The sequence below is a fragment of the Salvelinus alpinus genome, chromosome 5 (assembly GCF_045679555.1).
Source record: "Salvelinus alpinus chromosome 5, SLU_Salpinus.1, whole genome shotgun sequence".
Taxonomy (NCBI): Eukaryota; Metazoa; Chordata; class Actinopteri; order Salmoniformes; family Salmonidae; genus Salvelinus; species Salvelinus alpinus.
In genome coordinates this window covers 35,820,849-35,834,002 of record NC_092090.1, presented here as the reverse complement: position 1 = coordinate 35,834,002, position 13,154 = coordinate 35,820,849, and the positions used below count along the sequence as shown (strand labels likewise).

General features: G+C 47.3%; 1 protein-coding gene across 4 annotated transcripts in view; it reads left to right on the top strand.

The window, feature by feature from the left end:
* LOC139576020 (myotubularin-related protein 13-like) overlaps positions 1 to 13,154 on the top strand; it is a 162,540-nt gene that overhangs the window by 118,908 nt on the left and 30,478 nt on the right. For all 4 annotated transcript variants that reach the window (XM_071401610.1, XM_071401611.1, XM_071401608.1 and 1 more), the window contains 4 exons: positions 4,921 to 5,091; positions 5,201 to 5,475; positions 6,552 to 6,724; positions 7,380 to 7,453. In XM_071401610.1, the coding sequence (XP_071257711.1) occupies positions 4,921 to 5,091; positions 5,201 to 5,475; positions 6,552 to 6,724; positions 7,380 to 7,453 (693 nt within the window). The remainder of the gene's footprint in view (positions 1 to 4,920; positions 5,092 to 5,200; positions 5,476 to 6,551; positions 6,725 to 7,379; positions 7,454 to 13,154) is intronic.

The window sequence follows — 13,154 nt, the reverse complement described above, 5'->3', positions numbered from 1 at the left end:
TCCAACCTTACTACAACAGCACCCTGCCCTCAAGTTAAGACAACCTGCTTCACCTTCTAGATTTCCTAGAAGGTGAAGCTGATCTGATAGGTGTTTACCTGTGGGTCATGCCAGGGTAGGGAGAACCTGTAATACAATGGTAGTTCAAACTGGGCCAGAGGTATCCCCGGAAAGGCATTTGGACAGCGGAATTCACACACACACACACACACACACACACACACACACACACACACACACACAACCTGTCTGTAATCTCCATAGAAAGACTTAGTTAATCAGTGCTCAAGTGGCTTTGAGTGATTAGGCTACTTTTTTACACCTTTTACGTAACCACAGTAGCCCAGGCTTGCCTCGTGAATTTGCTGCATAGTTTCATTATAAACATGTTCTTATTTTGAGTTTCTCATGTAGATGACTTTACAAGAGCAGGCCTATTGCTTTCCTGAAGTGTAATTCCATCCGTGTAAATAGTGAATTGTACATAATATACCGTCTTGCAGTGGCAAGGCGGGATCAACACAATACGTGCCGTACGGTAGCACGTGCCATTGACGACATCCGCCTTGCTTGTTACTGTATCGTTATTTTTACTCCAGCCAGTCCTCATGCTCAGCCCCCAGGAGTATTTATCACCTTATCAGGAAGTTCTACATCCCCTCCTATTAAAACCGCTGCTTCACCTGTACCTGTCATCCATCACTCCTCATTGACATCTTCCACAGAGCCTCTCAATCCGTCAACCTCTGCTGCCCGCAGTAACTACAATGAGAATTGGGGATCGGGTCTGGAAGAAATTTGGTCAGGGCTTCACATCCCGGGGTTTTATCACCACAGTATGTAATGTGTTCAATCACTACAATGCCCCCATCGGAAGGCTGCCCCCAGAAACGCACTCTAAATTCAACTTACCCTTTTACAGTATAATATTTATAGTAAATCCCATAAGTCTTAAGGTAGAGTGACAGTTCATGAAAGCCTTTTTTCTCAACGTAATCAACGTAAGTTTTTCTCAACGTAATCTGATGAATATAGACTGTCCTGTCACGGTGGTCTTCTTTCTCTTAGCTTTAGCCTGGCTAGTCTGGACCCTCCCCAGTGGACTGTCTTCAGCCCACAGTGCTACTGCCCAACCTCTCCTCACAACAGAATGTGGGACGCTTCCCAGCAATGTGCCCGCTCCCACAGTGTTTGTGCGAGAGACATTGTGTGTGTTTGGTTTGTGTTTTGGGCAAATGTTCAAACTGAAGAGCCGCCTTTCATTGACCTATATTCTGCCCCTTATTTCCCTCGGTCTGTCTGGCAGGCTGCACAGTGAGGTCTGTCTGGCAGGCTGCACAGTGAGGTCTGTCTGGCAGGCTGCACAGTGAGGTCTGTCTGGCAGGCTGCACAGTGAGGTCTGTCTGGCAGGCTGCACAGTGAGGTCTGTCTGGCAGGCTGCACAGTGAGGTCTGTCTGGCAGGCTGCACAGTGAGGTCTGTCTGGCAGGCTGCACAGTGAGGTCTGTCTGGCAGGCTGCACAGTGAGGTCTGTCTGGCAGGCTGCACAGTGAGGTCTGTCTGGCAGGCTGCACAGTGAGGTCTGTCTGGCAGGCTGCACAGTGAGGTCTGCGAAACTAACCAATCTTGGAACAACATATGTTACTTACTTTCGAGAGCTTTGTGTCTGGTGATGTCATCATAATGCAGCCAACAGGTTGAACTGTGTTTGACATGAGCTTTTGGGTTAAACTGGGTTGGCGTGCTCTCTTGGGCTCAGTAATTAGTTTACCTAAACTGCATGCAACCTTTGTACAGGCCATATCTCAGTTAGCAGTGACGGGTTGTTGTATTGTTCTGTATAAATGTTTCTGAATTCCTCTGAAATATACTACTTCTGATAAACCCCATCTTACTACAAGCGTCAGCACTGTTTGATTCGGTGTTATTGTGCCCTTTTATTAAACTCACATATTTATCATGCTTTTATTGTTGCAATTGAATGTAGACCAAGAGTAGAGATCTGCCTACCTCTTGGTTCTGAGGTTTAATTTCAATTGGATGCACCGCGGCAGCAGTCAAAGCCCAAACATGATTCTAGACTCAGAAAACCAATGGACTGTTTAAATGATTTCTGCCCCAGTTTGTGCGTGGAGAGATTGGAAGGTTTTCGCTGTCAAGCTGTTTTACTTTTGGTCCTGGGGAGAACGGATGATTTACGTCGTGACCTTTGTGTCCCTGTGAGACGTCTAGAGCTGGACTCGTCTCTGTTTACTCTGCATGGTAGAACATTTATGTTAACAGTACATCCCGCATGTATACTTATGGCATAATGGACTTGTTTGTTCCACGCTTTTCAACATGTCTCCACTGTTTGTTTGACTCGGTCATTTGTGTAAATACATTGTTTGGATGGCGACGTCTTCAGTGCTACAGAATGCAAATAACTCCAATGACACAATAGGGATTAATGGGGAATAAATCTATAATGCTTGATTGGTCCAAGTCGGGTTATTTTCTTCCCCCAGTGTCTCTGTCACAAAGGACTTCTAACGGAATGTCTATTTTTATACCCATGGACGCCCAGTGATTTGCTCCAAAACAGCCAGAAACGATTTTGTTGCCCAAGGCTGGTCACGGATCAAACACGGCACTTTTCCTCCAGTGTCCAGATAAGTACAGGTCAACCATCAGAGCTATGAGACATCGTATCTCCCTTTTTAGAGCTGATGAACACACCCTGAGCTCTCTGTATATGTCTCTCTCTCTCACTGTCTATCTAGCTATATGGGCAATACTGTATTATTGAAGAGTTACCACCTTTTCCTTCAAGTCGTGTCATGAACCCGAACATCATCATCCTGGGATCCCCTAGCCAGACCTTGAGCTCTTTTTCGGTCTCTGTGCTCTCTCGGTCTCTGTGCTCTCTCGGTCTCTGTGCTCTCTCGGTCTCTGTGCTCTCTCGGTCTCTGTGCTCTCTCGGTCTCTGTGCTCTCTCGGTCTCTGTGCTCTCTCGGTCTCTGTGCTCTCTCGGTCTCTGTGCTCTCTCTGCTTGTTTTCCTGCATTCCTCTTCTGCATTTGGCAAGTGGAGCGTTCATATGGGTCTCTTTTGAGGGTCGTCTACCTCCATCCCTCCATCTGTCTTCTCTTGTCCCTCTGCTCTGTGTAGTAGGTTCTGACTTCAGCCTAGACCCTGGTTCCCCTCTGCTATCAGAGCAAGGAGAGCCAACCGGCCGTGGTCAACCTAACCTCCAGACAACTGAGCAGGCTGTGTGTTTAACAGGAGAAGACACACACACACACACCTCCACTCAATGTGCTGCAAGACCCCCACACCATATGACATGAGAGTATGATGACAATTTTGTAAATATTGTTCTCTGGTGCAGGTCCCAGAATAACAGCTGCATTAACGCGTCTACTGTTCTTGTTTTTCATATTGGCCACTGTTCCATGAATGGCCACGGTTCATTCATTTCCATCCTTTAACACTGACCTCTGTGCATTTAGTCTAGACTCGTTAATCCAATCAGGTAATCTGTAAGTCTATTAGCGCCACAGTTTGTCCTGAGAGCACTTATGGCCGTGTCAGATTTGTCTCTGTCGACAGAGGGTTGTTAGGCCAGCTCCCTGCTCTCCCTGCTCCCTGTAAATGGCTGAGTACTAGCGGAAGACACGGCCTTCCTGTGAAAATGTAATGTGTATAAAACATTCCCGGGGGAAATGAAACTATCCGTACGAGCTTTGACATTGGCGTCATCCGCCATACTTCCTTAACGATATAAAGCTGCGCTCTGACGGACTGCGTACATTTGGAGGTGAATTATGTCTTTATGACAGTGGTTTAGAGAGGAGGCTTAGTAGTGGATTTATCATTTACATCAGAGGGATACTACTCAAGGTGTAGGGCTGTCCTGAGCAGGGAAGGAGCCGAGCAGGCGGTCTACTGCTGCCCTCCAACGGCCTTCAAACCTCTCTGGAGAGGAGAGATGATGAGATACACAGGCCAACGTATACTGGAATCACTTCCAGCCCCAGTCTCACCTTTGAACTTCCGCACACTACTCTCCCACTCCCCCAGGGCTCTGTGCTCGAACCCCTGCCCTCGGGTAAGCCTCAGCAAGGTGCCGGGACTGTAGCCATTTTAGTTCTGCAGCCTCTGGTAACTACAGTAGCCGCTGCCGCTGGTCATTCAGGGAGAACCAAAGCGATAATGAACAGCTCTGTGTTGTATTGTGTCAGGCTCAGAAATCAGAGATAATAATCAGAAATCATCAGAAATAATCTAATAAGAGGCTTGAGCGTCGCTCAAGAAAGACACATGGCCTTCAGACTCGGCCAGGGGGGAGGAGGGGAACATAGAGGTGAGGGGGTTGTAAGGATGTTAAGTTATTAACAGTGTTGGCACTCTGTGTTCTTGGGTCCGGGACTAGTAGGTGCCTTAGCTGTTGCCCAACATTCATGTGTTTATATCAGGGCATAGGAACAGTCTTCATGGCTTTAGCAGAGCTGCATGTTCTCTCTAGGTGCTGTGTGCAAACAGGTGCTTCACTTCACTATTCATACCGTGGGAAAACAGCAGGGCCCTGTTTTTAGTACTCATCCAGAGCGGGAGAGGGACGTTCTTGGTGTGGCGTTGTATGTGTTGAAAACTTACAGCCCACGAGAAATGGTTGATTGTGCTTGAAACCTTTGGCAGCTTTGGATTATTTTCCTATTTCCACCCAGGTTTTAATGATCGTCTTTACAAGCTATGCTCACCACAGCCCAGTTAGTTTCACGAGTTGTGAGACGTTGAGCCCAAACTGCTCTCTTGTATGTTCAGTCGAAAGCAGACCCGCAGCACATCTGAACGTTTGTCTGGTCAGCGCTTCAGTGTAAGCTGTTGAAAACGTCTACTCCTCAGCCTCTTACTGTCACAACATTCCCTCGTGTCTGCAGAAATTGCCGGCTGGCGTGAGCCAGTTTGCCTACACCTGTGTCCAGGACCATCCCATTTGGACCAATCAGCAGTTCTGGGAGGCCACGTTCTACAGCGAGGTCCAGAACCAGATCCGAGCCCTGTACCTCACCGCCCCTGAAGACAAACTAGGCATCACTGCCAGGCTAAAGGTAAACGAATGAGAGGTTTCAAAGCCAAATAATGGTTGTTTTTCTATCACTTTTTTAGCCGCATTAGCAGAATGACACTAAACAAGCACATATCTTTCTCTCCCCTCAGGAGCAAGGTCCCCTGCCCCTGGCGGCCCCCAGCGCCTCGGAGCGCACGGCCATGGACCTGGCGGCGGAGCAGCTGCGCGCCTGGCCCTGCCTCAGCAAGGAGAAGCAGCAGGAGCTGGTGAAGAACGAGGAGAGCACGGTGTTCAGCCAGGCCATCCACTACGCCAGCCTCCTGGTCTACCTGCTGGTCCCCCTGGACACCAGCAAGAACAAGCTGCTCAGAGCCAACCCCGTCGCTGACTGGGAGAGCGGCAGCAACAGCATCGTCACCAACAGGCAAGCAGAGCAGCTGGTTGCGCCTCACTGCACCCCACTGATATTCAGTCAGTTAAATCTGACACCTAACTATTCCCCACAGCTATATCAACAGTTATTTTGGCACAGCACACAGAAGCGCCCTCTAGAGTGAAATGCACTTGATCGGAAAAAGAACTCATATGTAAGGCTGTTATCTAGGATGATAACGCTCTTGCTTGGGGAGTATTTTGTACTTTGTAATAAGGTGACGATAAGTGTGTGGGCGGACATGACGTTACCGTGTACATGATCTCCTCTAAAACGGATCAGTGTACAGCACCTCCTCAGCCATATCCTGCCCATCCTGTTGGCTGTCCTATCACCTGCTGGAGTTTCAGCCTCAAGTCTGCCAGGGTGGTTAACACTCAGCCTGTCTGTGGGGGGGGGGTGACCTCCACTCAGCCAAAAGAAACAAAGATTGGGATTTCCACTGCTCTGTGCTAAGAGTAATGTGATGTGTACCAAGTTTAGAAAGTTTGCACGTGTGCCTTTTCTCAGAAATGGAGAAGGGTCTGCCAAAGACATATCTCCAGTTTCTCTCACTTTCACTTTCTGTATGGTAGCCCCCTAGCTAGTCCCCTCTGAAGCGTATTACTGGAGACTTTAGGCCCTTTGAGTTGTTTACATGGAGAATGTTGAAGCCTACACCATGTTGAATCCTTTAGTTCTTGTTTTGCCGCTGGTTTCATGAGTGGCGGGGCGGGAGGGGGGGCGATGGCCACTGTTTATTTGGTTGTTATTTTCTCTCTTGGTTCTTGCTCCAGACTTGTTTTGTTTCTCACAGAGAGACTTCTGGATCTCATCTGTGTGTTTTGTAAACCCCGCTGGACGTTACATCACCGTCCCATGTGAAAAGTGGCCAAGAGACCGCGTGAGCGGTCCTGGCATCACAGCTGACCTCTCGCCAGACTGCTGGTGTGCCATGCTCACAGACCTCAGGCACACTATATCGTCATGTAGGATCTCTGGGAAAACTTCAAGCATCCCTCTCTGCAGCCTGTTCTATTCTCATGCCATTAATGCAGACTAAAGTCCGACTAAATGTGTGTTTGCAGTATTGCAGGCAGTATGGCGGAGAGCTTTGACACAGAGAGTGGCTTTGAGGACTCTGAGAACAGCGACGTGGCCAACTCTGTGGTACGCTTCATCGCCCGCTTCATTGACAAGGTGTGCACAGAGAGTGGCGTCAGCCAGGACTACATCAAGAGTTTGCATAGCATGATCCCAGGTACCGTACGACCCCCAGTCAACCTCAATACTACCAAATACAACGTCAATTAAACCCCAATACACCTCTATCCCGGAGCGCTGTAGCTAGCACCATGACCTCTGACTTCAGGAGCAAACTCCCGCTGTCCTAATTCTGTCAGCTTTATCACTTAACCCTGTATTTGTGCGTCTAATTTTCTCACTCATCATTATTTACGATTCATTCAGGATTATCCGTAATCATGGTAGAATCCACATTAATGTGTTTAGAAACATTTATATTCTTATTTACAATAAAGGTGACTCAAAAATGACACTACATCATTTACAATTTATATTGGACACAAGATCATCTGAAACACAGCCAAAACAAACAGCAAATGCATCCTACAGCTTTGTAGAGTCACAAGCTTGATTAAACAGTTCACCTGATATGGATGAAAATACCCTCAAATTAAAGCTGACAGTCTGCACTTTAACCTCATAGTCATTGTATCATCCCAATACTTTTGTAGCTCACTGTTGGTGGTGGCCTTCAAATCTGTAAATATTGGCTTCCTGGGGTTGTAATTAGGGGTGTACAAGCATGTGTTTATGTTTACCTGGGTTGGGTAACTTATGTGTTTTTGTGTGTGCATGACATCGTGCTAACTGGTCATGACCTCTGACCCCAGGCATCGTGGCCATGCAGATGGAAACTCTGGAGGCGGTCCACAGGGAGAGCAGGAGGCTGCCACCCATCCAGAAGGTAGGTGCTTACCTGCACTGGGCCACCCATCCAGAAGGTTGGTGCTTACCTGCACTGGGCCACCCATCCAGAAGATAGGTGCTGCCCGGCACTGGGCCACCCATTCAGAAGATAGGTGCTGCCCTGCACTGGGCCACCCATTCAGAAGATAGGTGCTGCCCTGCACTGGGCCACCCATCCAGAAGGTAGGTGCTTACCTGCACTGGGCCACCCATCCAGAAGGTAGGTGCTTACCTGCACTGGGCCACCCATCCAGAAGGTAGGTGCTTACCTGCACTGGGCCACCCATCCAGAAGGTAGGTGCTTACCTGCACTGGGCCACCCATCCAGAAGGTAGGTGCTTACCTGCACTGGGCCACCCATCCAGAAGGTAGGTGCTTACCTGCACTGGGCCACCCATCCAGAAGATAGGTGCTTACCTGCACTGGGCCACCCATCCAGAAGGTAGGTGCTTACCTGCACTGGGCCACCCATCCAGAAGGTAGGTGCTTACCTGCACTGGGCCACCCATCCAGAAGGTAGGTGCTTACCTGCACTGGGCCACCCATTCAGAAGATAGGTGCTGCCCTGCACTGGGCCACCCATTCAGAAGATAGGTGCTGCCCTGCACTGGGCCACCCATTCAGAAGATAGGTGCTGCCCGGCACTGGGCCACTGAGTTCTCTGTCTGTCTGAATAGAAATGTAGTTTATCAATCATGAATATTAGTACCATTTGAAACTCTGTAAGCTGTCATCAACATTTTATCAATATCAATCTCATTAATGGAGTAATTTTGTTGTGCCTTTGAAGTAAACCTGTGTCCTTTAATAATGAAGTGGTGTTAGATCCCCTATTCTCCTGGAAGTGGTGTCAGAACCCCTATTCTCCTGGAAGTGGTGTCAGAACCCCTATTCTCCTGGAAGTGGTGTCAGAACCCCTATTCTCCTGGAAGTGGTGTCAGAACCCCTATTCTCCTGGAAGTGGTGTCAGAACCCCTATTCTCCTGGAAGTGGTGTCAGAACCCCTATTCTCCTGGAAGTGGTGTCAGAACCCCTATTCTCCTGGAAGTGGTGTCAGACCCTATTCTCCTGGAAGTGGTGTCAGAGCCCCTATTCTCCTGGAAGTGGTGTTAGAACCCCTATTCTCCTGGAAGTGGTGTTAGATTCTCTATTCTCTTGGAAGTGGTGTCAGAACCCCTATTCTCCTGGAAGTGGTGTTAGAACCCCTATTCTCCTGGAAGTGGTGTTAGATCCCCTATTCTCCTGGAAGTGGTGTCAGAACCCCTATTCTCCTGGAAGTGGTGTCAGAACCCCTATTCTCCTGGAAGTGGTGTTAGAATCTCTATTCTCCTGGAAGTGGTGTTAGACCCTCTATTCTCCTGGAAGTGGTGTTAGAATCTCTATTCTCTTGGAAGTGGTGTTAGAATCTCTATTCTCTTGGAAGTGGTGTTAGAATCTCTATTCTCCTGGAAGTGGTGTCAGAACCCCTATTCTCCTGGAAGTGGTGTTAGAACCCCTATTCTCCTGGAAGTGGTGTCAGAACCCCTATTCTCCTGGAAGTGGTGTTAGACCCTCTATTCTCCTGGAAGTGGTGTTAGAATCTCTATTCTCTTGGAAGTGGTGTTAGAATCTCTATTCTCCTGGAAGTGGTGTCAGAACCCCTATTCTCCTGGAAGTGGTGTTAGAACCCCTATTCTCCTGGAAGTGGTGTTAGAACCCCTATTCTCCTGGAAGTGGTGTTAGAATCTCTATTCTCCTGGAAGTGGTGTTAGACCCTATTCTCCTGGAAGTGGTGTTAGAATCTCTATTCTCCTGGAAGTGGTGTTAGAATCTCTATTCTCCTGGAAGTGGTGTTAGAATCTCTATTCTCCTGGAAGTGGTGTTAGAATCTCTATTCTCCTGGAAGTGGTGTTAGACTCTCTATTCTCCTGGAAGTGGTGTTAGAATCTCTATTCTCCTGGAAGTGGTGTTAGAATCTCTATTCTCCTGGAAGTGGTGTTAGAATCTCTATTCTCCTGGAAGTGGTGTTAGAATCTCTATTCTCCTGGAAGTGGTGTTAGAATCTCTATTCTCCTGGAAGTGGTGTTAGAATCTCTATTCTCCTGGAAGTGGTGTTAGAATCTCTATTCTCCTGGAAGTGGTGTTCTGTAGCTGAAGTGCCTATGATTCCAGTAATGTTGCGGTCATCAACCATCAGACTGGGGTTCTTACAGTGATGCTGTTGTGCGCCTTATCACACTGCCAGCTCTTGATTAGGTCTCTCCCCCTGGTCGGCTCATTCCCAGGACACTGCGGGCCCAGTCAGGTCCAGTGTAATTGATTTGTATGTTTGTCTGGCAGGGCCTTGTCTGACATTCATAGCTGAGACCACGGTGCACACAGCTCTGCTGCCAGCAGCACATTCAATCCTGTGAACTCTGTAAACAAGTGCAGGAATGACCCTGGTGGGCCATCAGCACAGAGATTTATGACTGGAGTTGGAGCTGTCCTTGCCTCTATGGAACCTGCTACTGCTTTGGCCCAAGGTTCAGGGAGAGGAGGAGGTAGCGCTGTTGGGTCTGTCGGGATTAAACAATCAGTTAAGGGAGCTGGACGTACTGGTGTACCTTGGGCACTCCAAGCTACAAGCAGTGAAAAGGGTCACTGTGATAAGTTGGTATTGCTGGCTCTTATATCTCTGGCGTAGCGGGGTGGGTTGTCTAGTGTGTGTGTAGGGGTGATTACTTAGAGTTCCAGCTGGCAGCCTCATCGGGGTGCTGGGGGACCGTTGGGGCCTTTAACACACTGGCCCCTGGCCCTGGGCCATCCAACACCAGCAGGACAATGTTCCTCTTATCTTTTGGCCAGACTAGACCAAAACTCAACTGCATAGCCACTGGACTGGCTTGACCTTAGCATGGATGTCCCTTCAGGTTCCATGTATCACCCCCCCACTCTGTGTGTAAAGGCTGTGCCATCAGAGGGACCAGTGACACCATTCTGTTCCCCATGGAAGATATGAATGAACACTGCACAGAACCATGACCTTCTGACATTGACTGTCTAGGCCCCCTCACACTAGAGTGCTCAACTTGGCTACAGTTTGATGAGCTAGAGAGGCAGAGCAGTGTTAGACCAGCTGCCTTCAGACCTGGCTCTGCTGGGGAGCTGAAGAGAAACCGACTTCCAACACAGTGGAATGGAGTTCGGATTTGCAGGTTGCTACGAAGCACCTCAAAGCAGATGTTCAGCAGTTGTCAGTGCTCATTGATGAGGGGTATGCTTTGGATCCTCCAGCATTTCTTGAAGCATGTAAATCAATATATTGTGGTAGTGTTGGGTAAGACTTGAGTTAAAAATATGTTGCGCAGACTACACTAAATGCATATATCAAAATGAACTAAATGAATTATTGTAGTTGTAAATAAATGTAAAGACTTGCATGTACCTAAGGACCAAGTGATTGACTTGGAGCATTACTAATGATCAGTCTCCACGGAGCACATGCTTTGTTTTTCTTGGTAATGCATCAGTGACTGTAGGTAGCTGTGTATAACGCTATATGATGCGGAGTGTGTGTGCAACACACTGTGTGTGGATGTGTTGCTTTTGTGACATGATAATGATGTCTGTGTGTGTGTGGTAGATTTCTGTCTTAGATATGCTCAGCTGTTGTTTAGGTGTGACGTGTGTTGATATCTATCCTTATCTAATGCACTGATATGTTGACATTAGGGCTGTCCCCGACAACAACAAAAAAATTGGTCGACCGAAAGTCATCTGTTCAACTAATCTATTGGTCTACATTTTTAAACGTGTATTTTTCCTTATATAGACAAACCCTATGTGTTTGAATAAAATCAACTACAGCGCCTTCGGGAGATATTCAGAACCCCTTTTTCCACATTTTGTAACGTTAAAGCCTTATTCTCAAATTGATTAAATTGTTATTTTTTTTCTCATCAATCTACACACAATACCCCATAATGACAAAGCAAAAACATTTTTTTTTAATGTTTGCTAATTTATTTAAAAAAAATAAAAATAAAATAAACTGACATAACATTAACATAAGTATTCAGACCCTCTACTCTGTACTTTGTTGAAACACATTTGACAGCGATTACAGCCTCGCGTCTTCTTGGGTATGACACTACAAGCTTGGCATACCTGTAATTTTTTAAATTTTATTTAACCTTTATTTAACCAGGTAGGCTAGTTGAGAACAAGTTCTCATTTACAACTGCGACCTGGCCACGATAAAGCTCAGCAGTTCGACACATCTAACAGAGTTACACATAAACAAACATGCAGTCAATAATACAGTAGAAAAAAGCCAAATCTATATACAGTGTGTGCAAATGAGGTAAGATAAGGGAGGTAAGGCAATAAATAGGCCATGGTGGCGAAGTAATTACAATATAGCAATTAGACACTGGAATGGTAGATGTGCAGAAGATGAATGTGCAAATAGAGATACTGGGGTGCAAAGGAGCAAGATAAATACAGTATGGGGATGAGGTAGTTGGATGAGCTACACATGGGCTATGTACAGGTGCAGTTATCTGTGAGCTGCTCTGACAGCTGGTGCTTAAAGCTAGTGAGGGAGATATGGGTCTCCAGCTTCAGTGATTTTTGCAGTTCGTTCCAGTCATTGGCAGCAGAGAACTGGAAGGAATGGCGGCCAAAGCAGAAATTGGCTTTGGGGGTGACAAGTGAGATATACCTGCTGGAGCGCGTGCTACGGATGGGTGCTGCTATGGTGACCAGTGAGCTGAGATAATGCGGGGCTTTACCTAGCAGAGACTTGTAGATGACCTGGAGCCAGTGGGTTTGGCGACGAGTATGAAGCGAGGGCCAGCCATCGAGAGCGTACAGGTCGCAGTGGTGGGTAATATATGGGTCTTTGGTGACAAAACGGATGGCACTGTGATAGACTGCATCCAATTTGTTGAGTAGAGTGTTGGAGGCTATTTTATAGATGACATCGCCGAAGTCGAGGATCGGTAGGATGGTATGTTCGGCAGAATGAGTGAAGGATGCTTTGTTGCAAAATAGGAAGACAATTCTAGATTTAATTTTGGATTGGAGATGTTTAATGTGAGTAGGAAGGAGAGTTTACAGTCTAACCAGACACCTAGGTATTTGTAGTTGTCCACATATTCTAAGTCAGAACCGTCCAGAGTAGTGATGCTGGACGGGCGGGGAGGTGCGGTCAGTGATCGGTTGAAGAGCATGCATTTAGTTTTACTTGCATTTAAGAGCAGTTAGAGGCCACGGAAGGAGAGTTGTATGGCATTGACGCTCGTCTGGAGGTTAGTTAACACAGTGTCCAAAGAAGGGCCAGAAGTATACAGAATGGTGTCGTCTGCGTAGAGGTGGATCAGAGAATCACCAGCAGCAAGAGCAACATCATTGATGTATACAGAGAAGAGAGTCGGCGCAAGAATTGAACCCTGTGGCACCCCCATAGAGACTGCAAGAGGTCTGGACAACAGGCCCTCCGATTTGACACACTGAACTCTATCAGAGAAGTAGTTGGTGAACCAGGCTGCCAATAAGAATGTGGTTCTGCCAATAAGAATGTGGTGATTGACAGAGTCGAAAGCCTTGGCCAGGTCGATGAATATGGCTGCACAGTTATGTCTCTTATCGATGGCGGTTATGATATTATTTAGGACCTTGAGCGTGGCTGAGGTGCACCCATGACCAGCTCTGAAACCAGATTGCATAGCGGAGAA